The following is a 946-nucleotide window of genomic DNA, read 5'->3' on the forward strand; positions in this document are numbered from 1 at the left end:
GGGGGGCAGCAGGTTGCGGGGTGAGGTGGGGGCACCCGGCTGGCGCAGACCCCCTCCCCGCAGCGTGGGGGGCACTTACTGCACTTTGTCCTGGGGGTTTGCCTTCCGGCGCCCGCTCTGCACCTGGGCCGGATCCAGCAGCGAGTGCTCCCAGATGGAGTTGGCCCCGTTGCTTGCCAAGGTGTGCACCATCTGCGGGTGAGAGGCAGGGCCCGGTGGGTGCGGGGGGTCCCTGTGTGTGTGTGTCCCCATGTCCCCGCGGGGCCGGCACCCACCTGGAGCAGGGTGGTGGGCCAGGGGCTGTGGCGCAGGGGCTGGACGATGGAGATGTGGCGGCCCACGGCCCAGGCTGCGGTGCACGCTGCAGCACTCGTCGCAGATGAGCACCCCGCGGTTGATGGAGGCCCAGCCGGGGTCTGCGGGGTGGCACAAGGCGTGTCCACCGGGTGTCCCCGCTGCCGTGGTCCCCTCCCCATGCGGTGTCCACTCCCCATCCACCCCGCTGCTGCCGGGCAGTGGTGGGGGATGCGTTGCCAGTTTCCCCGGCAACGGCGAGGGGCTCAGCCCATCGCCAGGGGAAACCCACAGGTTTCCCGTAGCAACCAGGCACCAGCCAAAAGGGGGGGGCAGGATTTGGCCTCCCCCATCAAGAGGGCGGCCGGTGGCAGGGACGATGCCAGCCCCATGGCAGCGCACCCTGAGCAGGGGCACCCTGACTTGCTGCAGCACCCGGCGAGGCCGTGCATCCCCTGAGCCCCCGGCTGGGCATTTGGGGGGGTTCTGGACAAGGGCAGCGTACCCCCCAAGGGTTGGGCACCCTCAGCCCGTGGGCTCCCATGTACGGTGGTCACCGGCTCTGCAGCCTCAGCACCCCACTCCAGGCTGGCCCTGCAGGGCACCCTGGCTCTCGGGGCAGGTGCTGTGGGCCCCCCATGCTGCCATAGCC

At 71.0% G+C, this 946-nt stretch overlaps 1 protein-coding gene across 1 annotated transcript in view; it reads right to left on the minus strand.

The window, feature by feature from the left end:
- Window positions 1-946, minus strand: part of GIT1 (GIT ArfGAP 1) — a 12675-nt gene that overhangs the window by 5076 nt on the left and 6653 nt on the right. The window contains 3 exon segments of the mRNA XM_019471764.1: window positions 80-192; window positions 276-338; window positions 340-416. Of these exon segments, the coding sequence (XP_019327309.1) occupies window positions 80-192; window positions 276-338; window positions 340-416 (253 nt within the window).

This window comes from Aptenodytes forsteri, unplaced genomic scaffold (assembly GCF_000699145.1).
Source record: "Aptenodytes forsteri isolate BGI_AS27 unplaced genomic scaffold, ASM69914v1 Scaffold66, whole genome shotgun sequence".
Classification (NCBI taxonomy): Eukaryota; Metazoa; Chordata; class Aves; order Sphenisciformes; family Spheniscidae; genus Aptenodytes; species Aptenodytes forsteri.